We start from the raw sequence: 17,493 nt of genomic DNA, 5'->3' as shown, positions 1-17,493 counted from the left end.
GTCACGAAATTTAGGTCATGTGAAATATGACCTTGACCACCAAATTCACTGGCTCAACTGCATTATGGAAAAATTCAAATGTATAGAAACAAATAAAAATCTTCTGTTCCTACACTACTATTTAGTGTTGTATTATAAAATGCGGTGAAAGCATTTTTCACAAATGCAAACTTGTTTTCAGCTTCAAAACTTTATTCCCTGCGGGCCGGAGCCCGCAGGGTATTGGTACGCGTTTTATTTTTGAGGCATGGAGGAGCACGTGACCTGTTTTCGGTACATGGAGGAGCATGTGATCTGTAAACCGTACATGATTGGTTATTTGACCTATTCGAAAACCTAGCTAAATACCGTTTCCCGGTACGTTACGGATTAACCTCTAGGGCACACCGGTCTCTTAAATGACCGGTGTACACAATGCTAGGGAATTAGTCCGAATTACACCTAACTAAGAACATAACACTATAACGTGATATTTCTAATTTTCTACTATTATTTTACCGTTTAAGGTGGAAAAACTTGCATGATGTGTTTGAAAATTATCAATGTTTCTTTAATATCTATCTGAAATTTTACAAACAATAAATTGTTTATAGTGAAAATCCACAGAATTAAAACATTCGTTTGTGGCATCTGCCATAATAGATAGAGATATTTTCTGCGTAATCTTGTGTGTTTTTATTTTGCACGGAATTATTCATACAATGGTATTTGATCATTTTCTTAAACAGAAATTTTGTTTTATTTTCGACCAAGACCAAAGACCTTCTTCTATTGATCGATTATTGTCAACTATATTCCTGATACAAACGTTAATTTTTTTCTATTTTTTCCCTAAACAATGTTGAAAATAGTTAAATGAAATATCTTTAAATCACTATAAATTTCCCCGCAGGAAACCATTTACTTGTTACGGAATATGGTATGGGATATGCAAATTGATTTATTTATATGTATTGCTGATTATGTAATAAATCTGACGGAGTCGCCTCTCAAAGCCGTCTGCTTGCTTTCCTTAAATACTAGTTGGCTTACCGGTGCTGTCTAAGTGTAATGTTATACGCCTTCGCCGTACCCGAGCTGCCTGAACTACGGAATTCCATTACGACATACTATTGCTCACTCACTGCCTATTGCCAACTGTTAATTGGTTTATGTAATTATCTACCCATCTAAGATTTTTGCCTATGCAAAGCAGGAAAAGTCCGTTTTAAAACAGTAGGGCTGGGTTGGTATATGTCACCTTTTTAAAATAACGTTTTAAGTCACACGAACATTCCGATCTGGAGATCGTAATCCCGAATTTTCGTAGAATTTTTTTAAAATATTAAAAATTACTGTCTTCCTTTTGTGCTGAATGACTTGATCTTATCATGACCAAGTTAACGGAAGTGCACGCTCTAAATGTATGTATAGTTATAAATACAACTGCTGAATTGGTACCGTTAACTCCATAAAGGAACAATCTTTGAAAATATTACAATTTGCCTTGTTATGCTGCAGGCTTTTAGAATGCAAATGTTGTGACCAAATCTAAATTGTCCTAATATGAAAAGACTAACAGGTCAAACAAAATGGTTCCATTTTTTTAGTTTAAATAGAGTTTTCAATGTTTTCTTGCACTTTCTATAACTCGGTCATAGTTAGATACAGTTTTACACACACCCTCAACATTACCGTTCCCTGGGGCACCCGTCGTGGTTAATGTGTGCATCCTTTAATTTGCAGTGATATCAGTAATTTACAGTGATGAAGGTTCGGCAAAGGGAAGCTGTAATTCATCGAAGATGGTTCCCGGGAGCTTTCCCGATTATCAGGAACCATCCTTTATGTTCACGACGACACTTCCTAGAAACTTCGGGACCATGGTAAAAGCATTGATCAGTGATTGTTCACCGAACCATTTTCGGTTTTTCATGTGTCATTCTTTATGGAATTGCTTCAGGTAATTAATAAAAGTATCGATAGCATTTGTTCTCACGACTTAAATATCTCGTGGCCACGACTTAGTAACTCGTGACCACGACATAGTATCTTGTTCCCACGACTTACTAGTAACTCGTGGCCACGACTTAATTATTTCGTGGCCACGACTTAATTATTTCATGGCCACAACATAATATCTCGTTCCCACGACTTAACTATCTCGTGGCCACGATTTAGTTACTCGTGGCCACGACATAGTATCTCGTTCCCACGACTTTACTTTCTCGTGGCCTCGATTTAGTAACTCGACATAGTATCTCGTGCGCACGAGTTAAATAAAAACACACGTATGTCACTTTTGTGCCGCCGTACCAATGACTTCCTTTACATAAAATAAATCAATCAAAATATCTAAAGTAATATGTATAATTTCATCAGAATGACAGATGTGCACGTGAAAATATCTAAATTTAGTTATGATTTACGATTCCATGATACAGACTCACATCTAAATATGGATGTATGGTATGTGACACGTTCTGGGCGGTGCTTTATTGGAAATATACATATATAATCTACTCTCTACTGATTGTTAGACCAACTTAACGCTGTACATTAACCAAGCAGGCAGGAGAGAAAACTTGTTTTGAAAGTGACGATGTCGAATATTATACATGTTCCGGTAAGATATATATCACTTCTTATAAATTATTATATGACTAAATGCTAATGTCTAAAGTATATCAGATATTGAAAGAATTTGAAATAATCTTCACTTTATGTAAATACATGTAATTTCTGCATTGAATATATTCTCGTTAATTCTATTAATTATTTAGATGGCACGATGATTTGCATTGTAAAAATGCGATTTTTTTTAAATTTTTTGATACATTTTGTAGAAGCAACTTCAAATTTGATTTCGTCTTTTTACACTTCTGTATGTAGTCTTTTATTTTGTATTGTGTGTTATATGATCTGAGGTAATTCATATAATTTATTACATATACATTCTTGTCACTTAGAGTGCATGTTTAAAAAAATCGCATGATAGGACAATAGAACCTTTTGAAAAGAAAAGAGAAAATAATACATCCCAGTTAAATATTACTTTATGTTCTTTAACAAATTGTTTGGCAGCTTTCGTTGCTCTAAATTTTACCTGCTTACTTTATATTTTTCTTCTCATATATTATGACAAACTCGACGTTATTTCCTTTGTCGTATTAAAGTAATTGACAGGGAATTGTTTTTTTTCTGTAAAAATCTAGTAATAATGGACAACATGACTCAAACAATCGTAAACATCGGCTTCACCAACAATTTTACTTAATATGTTATTATATGTGATTCAATCAATGAAAACAACAACAACAACATAATAGCGATTTCTTTTATCAACATTTTCTTACATAAAATAAATAGAGGATATTTGTTTAGTTCAGTGTAAGATCGGAATATATTTCACGGAGTGAGCACCAAAAGGTTTATTTCACGAGTGGCGCAGCCACGAGTGAAATATAAACTTTTGGGGTTCACAAGGTGAAATATATTTCGATCTTACACTAAACTAAACAAATTTTCTTTTTATTACATGCAAAGAAACGTTTTAAAAAGACATTAAACCTAATATTGAATGAAAAGCGCGCCAAATAATAATACAACGTGACGTCATTTACGACGTCACGTCATTAAGTTGGTACCTAGTACTGTGCACGCTGGTATTTCACTGAAACAACGTGAGGGGCTTAAATTCAAAACAGTGAAATTACCAGTTTTATATCACTGATATATTTCTATAAACCACCGAAAGGCATGTAATAAATGTGAATACTATTTGTTGAAACTGTATGAACTATTACAGACATATGTTACGAGGCCTCTGAATATTATCTGTCATTTTCTATACGCATCATAAACCTTTATGTAATATAGACATGATAGCAAAACGTCGAGGTTCCTAAAGCACCAATGATGTCAAGCATGGAAATTCCTTTAATTCCTTAATTTCCGTGTAATAACTTAGAAATTGTTTATTATCTTGGTATAATTTGAAACATTGAATAACCAAAGGAACCCAGTTCAATCAAATTGCACTGACCAGTAGGGAGCTGTTTGTTTTGAGCATACACCCGTCATACCGCCAAAGCTGCGTCTTCGAAGTGTAAATCTACTTTATTCATGTAGCAAAGAAATACTCTTTTTCTTTCGAAATTTTCGAAAGTCTGAATTGAAGAAACAATTTCCATTGATTGCTTTTTTAACACAGAACAGGCAGCAAAGTTAATATAAGACTTGTAGTCAAGTGTAGTATTCAGGAAAAGCATTTAAAAAACTCATATCAACATGATTTGCGCATTCTCACAAGATGAGTAAGCTGTAACATATGTTGTTGTTTTTCCTCTATAATTTTTTATAATGGGTACTTAAGGAATATAGAATGTAAATCATCCATGCGATTAGAATCGATGCGCAAATGTGTAAATTTGTAATACTAATCCAAGCAGCTGTTGGCTGGAAAAGAAATTGATATTTGTGGAGACATGATCAGTTAGTCATGTTTATACATAATTATGTAGAGCTTAGTTTGATCCTCGTGATTATATTTTATGGACAATCCTAATATACGTTCTTTATTCATACTTTTACTTAAATTCAGTGTTGTTATATTTTTCTGGTCCTTAGGAATCATTGATTCCAACACTTTAGACTTTGAAAATTGAGTACCGCTCAAGCCGGTGCTAGGGGGCGTGAAGAATGTTGCACTTTTTCACTTCAGTGTTGTTTAATTTTTCTGGTCCTTCGGAATCATTGATTCCAGTACTTTTAAGTATTGAAAATTGAGTATTGCTCAGGCCGGTGCTAGGGGGGTGTTGCACTCTTTCATTATCCCTCATATGCAGACTCAATAAAACCGAGTGTGCAATTTTCATGTAAATTTGTTGTGATTTTCTTCCGAGGGATCACCCTTGCTCCCGACCTATTTTTACATATAAGCGAATGTTCTGTGGGCCAAGGATAAAACTGCAGTAGCTGGTGACAAGAACAAAAATCACAATTTAAAACAATTTTCGAATTTTTTTTGACAAAGCTGTTTTTGTTGCTCTCAGGGGATTCGTCTTTTTCAGACTTTGTAATTCAATACGTCGATATATCTTACACTCTTTCCACCACATTACGTAAATTGTTTTCTGACAATGTGTCACAATTCTTGTTGTCGTATAGTATTGACCACACGACAACATGTGTTCATAGCCTACAATGTTAATCATATTTCTTAATTTAGATGTTACAAATCTATACGATATGTAAACTATATCTGGTAACAAGAACATAAGAGTTACATGAAATAATAGCATTGAAAAAATTAATTGAAAAGACGATATAAAATTATAAATCATGCAAATTTATGGAAACGGATATTTAATTTATAACAATAATCTTCGACATTACATGTTGAACTGTACCTTATTCTTAACGTTTTTAGAGTCATCTGGGCATTATTTTCGACCGCCGCACATAATGTAACTAAAATGATAGTAAAAATCGTACATATGTTCATAAAAATACCATAAAGGGGTAGATTTGGTCGAATGCTGTATAACTAATTAGTTGAGCAATGTAATATTCCTTGATCAAGTCTGATGTTAACGATTGTCAGGCATTGTGTCTGAGTATATAAAACCTGAATATACACTTAACAAATATTGTAAGTGTGCATGTATAAATATCTTACAATGTGAGTCAATATTGACCGTATCATGCTGAAATATTTCACAAATACAGTTGAGAGACATGGTACGATATTCCAGTTATTTAATTTCATAACAAACACAAATTCAACACACATGCCCAATAAATGTGATGGTGCGTAAATGTCGCAAAATAATCACATCTGTGATTTTTATTCTAAATCAACGTATGCCTACCTTGGCTTTCAAAGCAACACTGCAGTCTGATTTATAGTTGTAAATAAGTTTGTGGTAGATTTTAGTTTTAAGAAATCTTGGTTCGTTACGGGGCCATTGTTGCACTGCACAGGGAGGTTCAGGAAGACTGTAACACTTGTCACTTATGTTCATTAACGGTTATCCCTGTGCCAATCACCACCAATATGATGAACCTCATACTATACTATACTGAGATTTTATCAATGTCTAAAGAACAACATATGATTGCAGTTTCTACAGGATGTCATATAACAGCTACACACGTCCAAAGCGCCAAGAATCTTTCTGATTACATTTTATAAACAACATCAACCTAATGGAATATCACCACAATTTCTAGCTACACTTAAATGTAATAGAAGCTATACGGGGCGAAATGAACACCCTCGTAAGAAGTTTGGTGCAATGCCACAAACTATCGCCTACAAATATGCGAAAATTGTCCAATAGTGAATAAATAAACTCCAATATAATGAAAAATATTGGTTCACATCCATACGACAAAGCTGTCAGGTTGTAATCAACAGTCAGGACAGGCATACAATAGTAGAATAATTTTCAATGATACATTTAATTTGTGACATTGCTTATAACGCAATAGCACATTTATTCGGCATGTTCATCAAATTTGTGTTTTTTGTGAAATTTAATAATTGGAATATTTATCATGTCTCTCAACTGTATTTATTGAAAATTTCAGCAGGATCTTACCAAAATTGACACATATAATTTATGACACCATTTATACATGCACACTTATAAGATTTGTTAAGTGTATAATATTTGACTGGAAATATAAAAATAGCAAAAAATCATTCCGATGCCCATATCTTTATTCTATATAATGTTATTTAAGTACATTAAGGATCAATCATTTTTCAACACACAAAACCAAATATTTTTGATATGCTTTGTTCTTGATTAATTTGTATGTGTTTGACATTGAAAAAGATAACAGACTTTACACTTCCTTCCTTCCTTCCTTCCTTCCATGCTTTGCTTGTTTTAATTCTGGTCCATATGTAATTTCTATTGGAATGTCTTTGTTATATAAAATAGTTTGATTTTCGTAATTCTTTATTTTATTGCAGTATCCAGGTGAGACCAGCTGTCAAGGTTTATGTGGTCTTAAGATATATAATCCTGTACGTACTTTTTGCATGACTTAAGGATTTCCTCTAAATATAACTTCTTAATTCATGCATACATGTTGATAATTTAACTGATTCATAATTGAACCAATGTGTCTAAAATACTACTCGCCCTAAACTGAAAATCACTTTGTGATAATTAATGAAAATAAATTTTTAATAAATAAATAACCTTGTTCTAATAGTTGAATTGATGAACTAATATCGTTGTTTCTTTCATATAAATATAAAATTATGCAGTTTCACATTGCACATATATCACTATTGATCATATACTAGTAAGTAAATCCACAATAACTTTCTAGAATAACACTTATTCATAACAACTAAAATATTTGTCCTCCAAATGCTGATTTGATAAAACAAAACAGGTCTGTGTCTGTGAATTATGTTTACACCTGTTTAATTTACAGGACATACCATTTGGTCGGAACATAGGAAGTTTTTATCCCGGAAAAATGTTGTTCATCAACGGAACACCAAATCCCGACTGCCCAAGGTATAAACAATTTATTCAAAACATTTCATTTCTTAGAACAATATAAACATCATTTATGTAAATATATCTTTAAATCCTCGAAGGAATCAAACCAATTGATAATTGCATTTAATATGTCTAAGTTCAATATTTATATCTTGTAAAGTGTTTTGCTCAGGCGCCATTCCAGGGAGAATTTGTCTTGCGAAATAGAGTGTTACTGTTGAAATATACATGTCACTGAAAAGTCATGCTGCAAAAAACGTAAAGGCTGATAAAATAATGTACTCGTACTTATAGAAACGATTTTCAGTTGATATTTTGTTTACGTTTATAGAAAGAATATTTATAGTTTGATTCAAAGTATGAAGATAACTCTTTATATTTATATAATTTTAAAGCTACTTTCGTCTTGTTAACAGTTATCAAATATGCATAGAAGTAAAATTTGCAGTTTCCTTGAGATAACTGTGATCTAACGGTTGTTATGTTTCATAAACACCCCTATAATCACAGCCAAGTAGGACATCTTGATGCAGGTCAATTTGACCTGAACATATAAATGCCAGTTTTAAACCATATATAACCAAGATATTATCTTCTTTTTATGTCTTTTTATAGACATAATTTTCTATGCTATATTGTGCAGCCATCAATTACAGGATATAAAAACTTACCAAGTGCACAATTGTTCTACCCGCAACCAGCTGATCTACTTGCAACCAGTTAACGGATGTTTTTATAATTTATGTAAACATTTATAAAAAAAAAACATTGCAAACACTTCACTTAATTGTATTTTCGTCGGACAAGGCATGTATTTATCATCTAGTTCCATATAAATGGACGAGTCTGTGGTGAAATTTTATTTTTATGACATCTTATTTCAATAACGCCCAAACTACAATGTGTAGGATAGTAGCTTTAATAATTTTTTTGTATTTAAAATCAATTATCGAATTTGCTTACGAATTTTTTTTGCTTTAACATTAAAACAAAGCACAAAAAGAACTACCGGTTTTTAAAACCTAATTAAACTTGATTTTTTTTATTTATTTATTTATTTTTAGATTTTCCATCAATTTAAAAAGCGGAAAAGAGAATGCTTTCCACTTTGACGTTCGTTTTAATTTTGATAATGATTCAAACGTCATTATACGGAATGCAAAAATCGACGGGAAGTTTGGCGAAGCTGAGAAGACCTTGAGTTGCCCATTCCCGTTTGCCCCTGGGAAGGCTTTTGAACTTGTTCTTCTTGTTGACCAATCCGGTTACAAGGTATGATTGATAAAAAATTCCGAAATGTAATTGATTTATGATATTGGATAAAATTATTATTATAACTTTTACTATGTTAGGTTTCTTAAATGGGTACCATGTGCTTTAGATTTGGAAAGATATCTTAAATTCTAGCCAGAGTAGAGAACAGTAAAGAACCTAGTTAAATTACATTGATGTGCACACAGACATGGCTCAATACCGGTGTCATATATCTATAATTATTGCCACAAGCGCTCTGTAACACCGCACTTTGGGGTCAAACGCACTTTGTGTACAAAATCGAGAAATTGACCCCAAAGTGCGTTAATATGCTACCTATCAACGCACTTTGGGTTCCCGAGGTCTAAAGGTGTCATCTGAGTTCTGCTTAAATACTGAGTTTTGACTTATTTTCGATCTGCGACATTGAAATATTTGAGGTGGAGTTCAAGATGGCGGTCAATACTTTGATGAAGCTTAAGTGATAAAAGTTTCATTAATTTACCACTTGAAAATCTAAAAATTGTGTTCATATAACAAAATTACGGTGGCATAAAAGTGACATTTGCATTTTTTTTAGTTTTGCATACAAATTTTATTTTAGTTTTTCGTACATATTTTGTTTTTGCTTTTCGTACATATCTTAGCCAATCAAAACAGCCTTTAAATCTCATAACAGTCCATAGTTGAGTATAAAACTAGCGCAGTGGTTTGTTTGGTCAAATTTCGACCCATTTTTGGAATCGGCCCTGTCGTTTTCGGCCGCGCAAGTCTGGTTTCGGCCCATTTTTTAAAATTATATGTATTTTATATAATTATTGTTTTTTTTATTATTATATACTATTATATTAGTGTCTATTTGGAAAGGGCTGTTAATTGGTGATCAGTTATTATTCCATGAATATGCACCACTCAACCCCACCCCCTGAGAATAGCGGGGAGGGGGGCATTGACTATAAACCAAGCCGACCACTGGTAAAATCTTCGCCCTGCGGGGGATACTCAGATAATAACATTCCTACCTTATGTCCCGGAACAGCGCAAACATCAAAACACGATTTTTTTAAAACCCGCACTCCCCAGGGGGGCAAGGAAGGTGGTTACAAATGACTGGTGTATTACAATAATGCACAATAAAAGATCTAAATAGGTCCTTATATTCCACTGATTTAGAAAAAATGCTTAAAGCTTTGAGGAATTTTTATGAAACTTGGGTCAATTCTTTAGCACATCCAGATAATGTGCAGAACTTATATGCCAGGTGTGCCGGCTCAAGGTCGGGGTCACACCTATAGGTCAAAGGGTTAAGACTTGGGTTTCATGCCCGCTCATTATCTCCTAAACCCAATGAAGGATTTTCATGCACCTTATGTCAAATGTTAACCACATCGAGACCATATGCAGAACCTTTCTTTGGGTTACCGCGGACTATATATACACTAGAAAGTGTTGTTATTTTTTTGATAACTCCAAAAATGAAAATGTTGGCATTTGCAAATGAATGGCATTTGCAAATGGGGTACTGTAATTTACAGATGGCGAAGTGTTTGAAAATGGTGTTTTAAAAATGGCGTAATTATCCAAACCTCTACTTAGCAAATGATCATGTACAAATATGTACGAAAAAAACAAAAATACAATATGTACAAAAAAACGAAAATAAAATATGTATGCAAAACTAAAATAAAATATGTATGCAAAACTAAAAAAAAAGTATGTATTCAAAACTTAAAAAAAAATATGTACGACAAACAAAAAATATGTACGAAAAAAAAGTATCAAAAAAAATATTGCAAATGTCACTTTTATGCCACCGTTCAAAATACTCTAGTGCAGAAATTGTGTATTCCTAAAATTAAAAGATGCTGCTAAAATATCCCGTTCTGTCAGTCATTTACTTGATAATTTTTGGTGCCCCATTTTAAATATGTTGGGAATGAAATAAAATGCATGCAGTTAATATTTTTTTCCGAAGAACTATAAGTATGCTCTATTGCAATGTTCTAGTGAAATATCAAGTTTTTTTTTCGATCGGACTATAAATAGTGATTTTTACAAATACATTATTAAGCTTATCAACAAACTTAAGGGTTTTTGTAAGGTCCGTAACAACCGTTCGCCAGAGGTTTTTTAATGGGAAATCTTACATACTTCTTCAGAAAGAGCAAACATGAATTTTAAAATGTTAGTGTAATGGTATCAGAGAAAAGTAAGATGCTTGTTACCTGAATAAAGTAGTGATAAATGTGAAATTATTTGTCATAAAAGTAGTCAAAACAATGTAGTATTTGATTTCCATATAAAATACTAACTCACTATAACTGTACTCATCATTGCCAAAAAGCAACAGATGAAAAAGATGGTTCAGGTAATTGGCCAACGTGTATTTTTTGGATACTATAGAAGAACATCAAAATAAAAGCTTTTAAGAAAAATAAATAAAAGCATAATAGGCCTTTAAAACGTTATTTTTAACCCTCGGGGGATCGATACCCCACAATCCCCTCTATACCCCAGTGAGAATTTTACATTATTCTGAAGCTCCGCTCTAAAATTACTTCATTGTCCTGCCTGTACGGACTACTACTTAAAGCCGCATCTACACCTAGTCAAGTTTCTAATGTATCACATTTAGCTAAATAAATGGCTATTTCAACATATTATCAGGCACATTTTTACTGAAATGTCTTACTAAGATTACCCAGAATTTATACCTTTGTCTATGCTAAGACTATCATATTTCTATAAAATGTGTAAATAAAAAACGGGAAAATGATGCAATTAGCTAAAAACAATGGAGTTAATGAAAGGTGTACATTCTTTTAAAATAAATGGAAAATTTGAGAAAAAAATGTTTTTTGCTTAATAATTGATACAAAATCTTTATTTGGTTATTTATTTGGTGAAAGTTCTTCACGTACTAATCAAGACCATTTAAATCCCTATTGATTCAACTATAATTCAGGGCACATGTTTTGCGTCTATTTGATACCTTGACTTTTGTTTACCATTGGCTTTGACTACAACATATTATCTAAAACATAATGAACATTAATTTTCTCTGACCCCAAAGTGCGGTCGTTTGCCTGATGTTAAAAAATGCATATGTACCTGTTTAACGCACTTTGGGGTCGAAAGTGGACCCCAAAGTGCGTAACGCACTCTGGGGTCGGACCCCAAAGTGCGTTTGATCCCAAAGTGCGGTGTTACAGCGCTCAAATGGTTGAACATTATATGACATTAAACAAACATGAAGACTTGGCTTGATTAGATAAATTAATTGTAAGATAAGTTTTACAAAAAAAATGTGCTTGGTAAAACTTGGCGCAAAGCAAAGTCAAATATTTGACTATAGCTATAATACCTCCTGTAACTACGCATTTAGTATAATTAGAATAAAGGGAAATTCATAAATTGTTCTGTTTTTTTCTTATATAGATCAAATTTACTTTCGGCTATATATATTTTCAGGTTGCTGTTAATAATCAGCATATTCTGGAGTTCAGTCATCGATTCCCAATGGAAAATGTTAACTTACTGCGTGTCCGAGGAGATGTGAAAATTTCATTGATAAGAATTCAAGGATGAAACTTTATTTATATGATGACCATTTTATATCATCGTTGACTATATGTATACCGTATTTTTATTTGTGGTTGTAACAATCAAATTGTGCGTTATATTTGGGTGAATATTGTAATTTTTTAACATAAATGTTTCTAGGGTTAATATGAATTCATATCATATCATTAGTTTGAACTTTTTATGAATTCAAAAGAATTACATTATATTGGGCGAGAACATTTCTGGTTATCTTTCTCTTTTGTATATATCTAAATCTAAAATGTTTGCATATCATTTATTTGAAATTTTTACGGATTCAAAAGAATAACATTATATTGGGCAAGGACATTTTTGGTAATCATTCTCTTTTTGTATAAGATCATGCTCACATAACTCGTCATTCACTTTACCACAAATATTTCTATAATGTCATGTAAATATATTTGTATACTCGTAGTATCATTTGAAATAAAGCCTTTGAAACTTTAAATAAGCTCACGATTGTCATTTCCTCAATTTATTTCACTTTGTATTTACATTTTTGTATTACACCCTTAAAACACATTCTGCTATAGAATCATTAAAACTGCAATAAAGAAACTATGCAATTAAAACAGATAAGTCTTGTATGCTATTCATGTGTTTCCTTTTTTCTTATAAATCTCCACATGATGCTTTAAAAGCATACTGAGAACTGTTTTTTTTTAAAAGAGGAAATATTTTTCTTAAGGAAAGCGCAATATAACGTCTACAATAAGGTCCAAAGGACAGTAATGTTCCCACCGCAATACAGCTGACCATTATCTAGCACGGTTAGAAATTTAGATTTTAAGCCAGAATGTGAAAGTTTGTATTTAAAAAAAACTAGCATGTAGCAACGCTATATGTCGCAACGCCGCTATATGTCGCAACTAACGCTAAATGTCGCAACGCTGACGCTATATGTCGCAATCAACGCTATATGTCGCAATCGCCTACCGCTAAATGTCGCAACGTTGCCGCTATATGTCGCACAAAAATCGATTGCCGCTAAATGTCGCAACCCCTTGACGCTAAATGTCGCACTTGGTAGAAAAGTCAAATCAGATCAGGCACATTGACCGATTGGTTTCCATTTATATTTGTAACAAAACTACCTTTCACAAATACATATATCGCATTAACAGAGGTTATATCGGTAACAAAATGGAATTAAATATAAGCCGCGTGAATTCATATCGTTATTGCGTGATGTGTCTTATTACTACAATTTAATACAGTGGAACGGACAACAAACATCAAAATAGTTGGTAGCGGGACACTTGAAGGTCAAAGGTTAAATTCGTGTCCGCTCCATAACTTTTTCATTTATTATGCTAATTTGATCAAACTTCACACAAATGTTCACCGGCATTAGATATTGTGTCCCATGCAGCATCAAGGTCCCTACCGCGTCAAGGTCAAGGTCACACTTGAAGGTCAAATTCTTGTCCGCTCCATAACTTTATCATTTATTATGCGAATTTGAACAAATTTCAAACAACTTGTATGTAACCCAGGCATTCCGCACCGTCGGTCTATTTGAAGCATTGTCCTTAGCACCACAAACAGTTTTCTGACCAATGAAAAGCACACACGTCACAATAACATCAACTAGGTATAACAGAAACGTGATACTTTAATATAGTATATTATATTATTTACGCATGCGTAGCAAGATGGCTGACATGAAAATTTAAAGTGAGAGAAAATAATTTAAAATCGGATTTATGGTGATATATGGAAATTGTTTTTGATAATTTTGATGACAATCTGATTGGAAATATAGTAACTGTGCTGTTTGTGCTGGCTGATATACACTTAACGAAACATATAAGTACTCCGATTTCAAACTTGCAGGAAAACTCCGGTTTTCAAAATATATACCAAATCAATGTTGAAAATGTGTACTTACTCTACTTTCCGACTGCATGAATGATTTTAAAACAAAATCAATCATCCGAAACGCAATATGGTGGTCACATGCAAAAAACCGAAAATGGGCACGTGCATTTCGTGCAAGATGCCCACATTGTGTATTTTGATGCAAATTGTTAGTTTATTGATGTGCCTAACATAAAAACACAAAATGGCCCGAATGTCGCTGCAACAAAGAGGAATTGCCATTGGGCTATTACAGGGCGGCGCATCGCATGCAGAGGTATGAATTGACTAAACTTGAAGGTATTTGATTTTTTTTACAATGGTGATCTCAGTTACTGATTTTCTGTTAAGTTTGAGTTATTGTAAAATGCATTTACTATTATAAAATGATGATACTATGATTAAAGTTTATACAGTTTATACAGTATCGACTTAGACTAGTTATAGTAATTCTAACACAATATAATAAAAAATTGGTCGGAGTACTTATAAGTTTCGTTAAGTGTATATATCGTGATATAGAAAACGGGATTTGTTGTGTTTCTTGGATATAGCATTACATTTTGGCGGTAAATTAGATTTGATTGAAAACTCTATAGAATAATATGGTTAGTGCGTTGCTGTTTATATGATATAATGTTTATATGATGGAGACGAGAACTAGTACACCCTTATCACATACATATAACGTACCGGTACATAATAGGTTTAGTGAGTTTCAACAACAATGGGCGAATTGCGATCAGACACCAATTGGGCAAAATGGACAATCTGGATCCCATAACACCCAGGCAAATAGACCATTTTCTTCGCTAAATTCGATAAATTATTGCGAATATTTCAACAACTGGGAAAACTTGACGATATAGACTCGAATTTACAAAATTTGTCCTCGAATTTGACCAGAACAACATCTCAGTTTGACCAAGTTTAAAGACGGCTTAACCTTCATTTAGAGTTTACAAAACTCCAATTATACCACAGTATTGATGATAATGCCCGTAGCCGGAGAAACAATATAATTTTCTACGGATTAGCGGACATGCAAAATGAGAATTGCCTTGAAGTGTTAACGGAGTTTTTGTCTGACTGGCTTGACATTGATCTCGAGAGAATGTATATTCAACGAGTCCACCGTCTCGGTCATTGGGTCGGACAGTGCGAGGTCAAGATGGAGTAACGCGTAGACCGATTATTACGTGTTTTCGGGATTATCCGGACACTGAATTGATAATGAAAAGAGTCAATTGGTTAACTGGATCCCGTTACGGGATCGATAGGGACTACCCTGAAGAGATTGCTATTGCCAGAACTCGTCTTTACAAATACATGAAGTCAAACTATGAGCACTCCGAGAAATGTAAAATAGCGTATCCGGCAAAGTTGATTGTCAAGGGTAAAGTAGTGCGTGATGAATTTCCTGACTGGCACGCGGTACTGAACAGAAACCGAATTGACATTATAAATGACTTGTTTGCCAAGAAAGATATTTACTTACAATCAACAGTGATAGACGACAGGGCTGACGAGCCTAATTGTACAACATCCGTCACGCATGAACCCACCGCTCCGCATGAAATCGGCGTATCCCATAAACATCCAGAAAAACATGATAACTCGGTTAACAATGGACCCCCAATTTACTATGAACCAACTCACGGCCTCACGCTAACTATGGAAAATCTGTTTATAGTGATACTCCCGTTGATCATGTAACCCCTGAGAACGATGCCGCCGCCTTGAAGGGTTCCCCTACAAGAGCGAATCATGCGTCCCTTAACCATTCAAGCTCGTCATTTTATGGGGATTTTCCCCCACTTTCGAAAGAATCACAGAGTAATAGTGCAGCGCGTACCAGTGTTAAAGAAAGATCTTCAACTTAGGACCACGGGGAGAGACATGTTGAGTCATTGAACTTTGTGCTACTAAATATTCAGGGATTAGTGACTAAAAACGTTAATAAACTTGAACAACAAGATTTAGTCGACATTTTCAATTCAAATGATTTCATATTTATTGTAGAGACATGGGCAAATTGTTTAATTAATTTGGAAAAACCTGGGTTTAAACTATTTTCTGTACATAGAAAAGAAAGAAATATTAATGCAAAAAGAGACTCTGGTGGTATATGTTGTTATATTAAACAGAAATATATTAATTACGTACATAAAACAGACGGGGATGATATTTTATGGCTAAAATTTTCACGTAATCTTTTTGAATCTGATCATGACTTGTTTATTTGCTTATGCTATGTTTTACCTCAGGGAAGTAGTAGAGAACATTTAATAGAAATCCCGGTTTTTGATAGAATTATGAGTGAAATGTCAAAACTGTCACATGAGTTTGGTGATAATTGCAATTTTCTCGTGCTTGGAGACATGAACAGTCGAGTTGGGTCTTTAAAAGATTTTGTAGAACATGACGATGTTGATCGGTATTTTTCTGAATTATTGCCTGATGATTATATAACTGATGTTTATATGGATAGGTTGACAACCGATACCGGCGTTAATAGAAATGGGCGTCTTTTAATTGATTTTTAGCTCGACTATTCGATAAGAATAAGTAGAGCTATTGCAGTCACCCGAGCGTCGGCGTCCGCGTCGGCGTCCGCGTCGGCGTAACCACTTATGTTAAAGTTTTTGTAATAGTTCAAATATTTTCAAAGTCCATTGACATATGGCTTTGAAACTTTGCACACTTGTTCACCATCATGACCCCAACCTGTAGACAGGAGGAGGTAACTCTATCAAGCATTTTGACAGAATTATGCCCCTTTTTCGACTTAGAATTTACGTTAAAGTTTTTGTAATAGTTCAAATATTTTCAAAGTCCATTGACATGTGGCTTTGAAACTTTGCACACTTGTTCACCATCATGACCCCAACCTGTAGACAGGAGGAGGTAACTCTATCAAGCATTTTGACAGAATTATGCCCCTTTTTCGACTTAGAATTTACGTTAAAGTTTTTGTAATAGTTCAAATATTTTCAAATTCCATTGACATATGGCTTTGAAACTTTGCACACTTGTTCACCATCATGACCCCAACCTGTAGACAGGAGGAGGTAACTCTATCAAGCATTTTGACAGAATTATGCCCCTTTTTCGACTTAGAATTTACGTTAAAGTTTTTGTAATAGTTCAAATATTTTCAAAGTCCATTGACATATGGCTTTGAAACTTTGCACACTTGTTCAACATCATGACCCCAATTTGTAAACAGTAGGAGGTAACTCCATCAAGCATTTTGACAGAATTA

At 33.6% G+C, this 17,493-nt stretch overlaps 1 protein-coding gene across 1 annotated transcript; it reads left to right on the top strand.

Moving 5' to 3' along the window:
• The first annotated feature begins 2,438 nt into the window (after nt 1-2,438).
• Nucleotides 2,439-12,819, top strand: LOC132715633 (galectin-5-like). Its single transcript, XM_060698665.1, has 5 exons — nt 2,439-2,605; nt 6,965-7,018; nt 7,438-7,523; nt 8,573-8,780; nt 12,234-12,819. Exons 1-5 carry the CDS (start codon nt 2,582-2,584, stop codon nt 12,348-12,350), a joined length of 489 nt encoding a protein of 162 aa, XP_060554648.1. The 5' UTR covers nt 2,439-2,581; the 3' UTR covers nt 12,351-12,819.
• Nucleotides 12,820-17,493: the final 4,674 nt, after the last annotated feature.

The sequence above is a fragment of the Ruditapes philippinarum genome, unplaced genomic scaffold (genome assembly GCF_026571515.1).
Source record: "Ruditapes philippinarum isolate M1 unplaced genomic scaffold, ASM2657151v2 ctg3310_1_1_1_1, whole genome shotgun sequence".
NCBI lineage: Eukaryota > Metazoa > Mollusca > Bivalvia > Venerida > Veneridae > Ruditapes > Ruditapes philippinarum.
This window is presented reverse-complemented; position numbering and strand designations above follow the sequence as displayed.

What these genes read in the sequence shown, in the direction of transcription:
- LOC132715633 (XM_060698665.1), top strand. Translation starts at nt 2,582, where the DNA reads ATGTCGAATATTATACATGTTCCG. An exon ending in CGAATATTATACATGTTCCG is followed by an intron (nt 2,606 to 6,964) that starts GTAAGATATATA and finishes ATTTTATTGCAG; the next exon opens with TATCCAGGTGAGACCAGCTG. An exon ending in CCAAATCCCGACTGCCCAAG is followed by an intron (nt 7,524 to 8,572) that starts GTATAAACAATT and finishes ATTTATTTTTAG; the next exon opens with ATTTTCCATCAATTTAAAAA.